Genomic DNA, 1,570 nt, shown 5'->3' with positions numbered 1-1,570 from the left:
CTTTTTAGTACTGTGAGTATTGGTGGCCATGCTCGTAGCAGCCTATGAGAGCGAAAAATTCCTTTTCCCTGCAATGGATTAAAAAAAAAAAAAAAAAAAAAAAACCAAACCTGAAAAAAAGAAGAAAAAAGTTGTGACTTTCCTTGCACATTTTAAAGAGATATATTTTCAGTGCATTTTGGGGTGATCTAGGTTATGAACTCTAATATGTAAGGCAGAAAATAAGTAGCGATGCAGTAAACAATGCTCTGGGGTTTTTTGTGTCTTTTGTTTTCTGGGTTTTCCTGGCCATCAGTATCTGAAAATGTCTTTGTTCGTGCTTTTTTTCATCATGTACATCTTGGCACTCTTGGGAAACTTTTCCATCATGGTCTTAGTGAGAAGCCATCCACAACTTCATACCCCCATGTACTTTTTCCTCTGCAACCTCTCCTTCCTGGAGATCTGGTACACCACAGCTTGTGTCCCCAAAGCTCTGGCAGTCCTCTTGGGCGGAGACCCAACCATTTCCTTTGACCATTGCCTTCTACAGATGTACTTTGTTTTCTCTTTGGGCTGCACAGAGTATTTTCTCCTGGCTGCCATGGCATATCACCGTTGTCTGGCAATCTGTTTCCCTTTACATTATAACTCCATCATGAATGGCACCCTTTTAATCCAACTTGTCTTTGGATCATGGTTTTGTGGTTTCTTGTCCATAACCATACCTACTTACGTGATTAGAACATTGTCTTTTTGTGGCTCTAATGTTATTAATCACTTTTTCTGTGACATAGCCCCAATGGATAGTTCTCTCTTGCACAGATACCAGCCTGGTTGAGTTAGTGGCCTTCATAATCTCATTCATTGTCATCCTTGTCTTATGCACTATAACCCTGGTCTCCTATAGTTACATCATCTCTACCATACTGAGAATCCCATCAGCTATAGACCAGCAAAGGGCCTTTTCCACTTGTTCTTCCCATCTCATTGTTGTGATTATTTGGTGTGGTTCTACCATTTTTCTCCATGTCAAGCCTTCCCTAAAGGACTCATTGGATTTGACTAAAACTGTCCATGTTCTTAACACTATTGTCACACCTCTGCTGAACCCTTTCATTTATTCTCTGAGGAACAAAGAGGTGAAAAAAGTTTTGAAAAGAACAATGCAGTTTAAGGCCTGGGCTTGAACTGGGATTGTCACTCAGAAGATGATACTATGTTTCAGGGATTTTTTTGTCACTTTAAATACTGAGTTTTTCTTGGAGATATGAGTGAAGTTGGAGCACATATTACAGACAATTTTGTGGACAAAATGTGGACCTGGGAGTCATGGATTTCATCTCGAGCTGTATTATAGATTTCTTGCCTTCCACTTCCACTTCCTGCATTTGTAAAATCTGGACATCACACAAACCACTGTGGACTGGTTCTCTGATAATTAGGTGTAAAAATATATAGATAAGCCCTTGGAATTATTACTTGTTCCAGCCAATTTCAGAAATCTGTATGAGGAAATTCATCATCTGAGTCTCCTTTAATAGTCATGAGTAAGTGACAGCCACCTATAAAACCTATTTGAGACTTAAGA

General features: G+C 39.3%; 1 protein-coding gene across 1 annotated transcript; it reads left to right on the top strand.

Moving 5' to 3' along the window:
• Positions 1-280: 280 nt before the first annotated feature.
• LOC141970541 (olfactory receptor 6F1-like) lies at positions 281-1,169 on the top strand (the record flags this gene model as incomplete). Its single annotated transcript, XM_074927175.1, is given in 2 exon segments — positions 281-784; positions 786-1,169. Coding segments are annotated over 2 exon segments (888 nt in total), but the record flags the coding sequence as incomplete, so codon positions are not given.
• Between the last annotated feature and the right edge of the window lie 401 nt (positions 1,170-1,570).

Source organism: Athene noctua, chromosome 25 (genome assembly GCF_965140245.1).
Source record: "Athene noctua chromosome 25, bAthNoc1.hap1.1, whole genome shotgun sequence".
Classification (NCBI taxonomy): domain Eukaryota; kingdom Metazoa; phylum Chordata; class Aves; order Strigiformes; family Strigidae; genus Athene; species Athene noctua.
The sequence above is the reverse complement of the archived record's forward strand: the minus strand, read 5'-3'. Positions and strand labels throughout refer to the sequence as shown.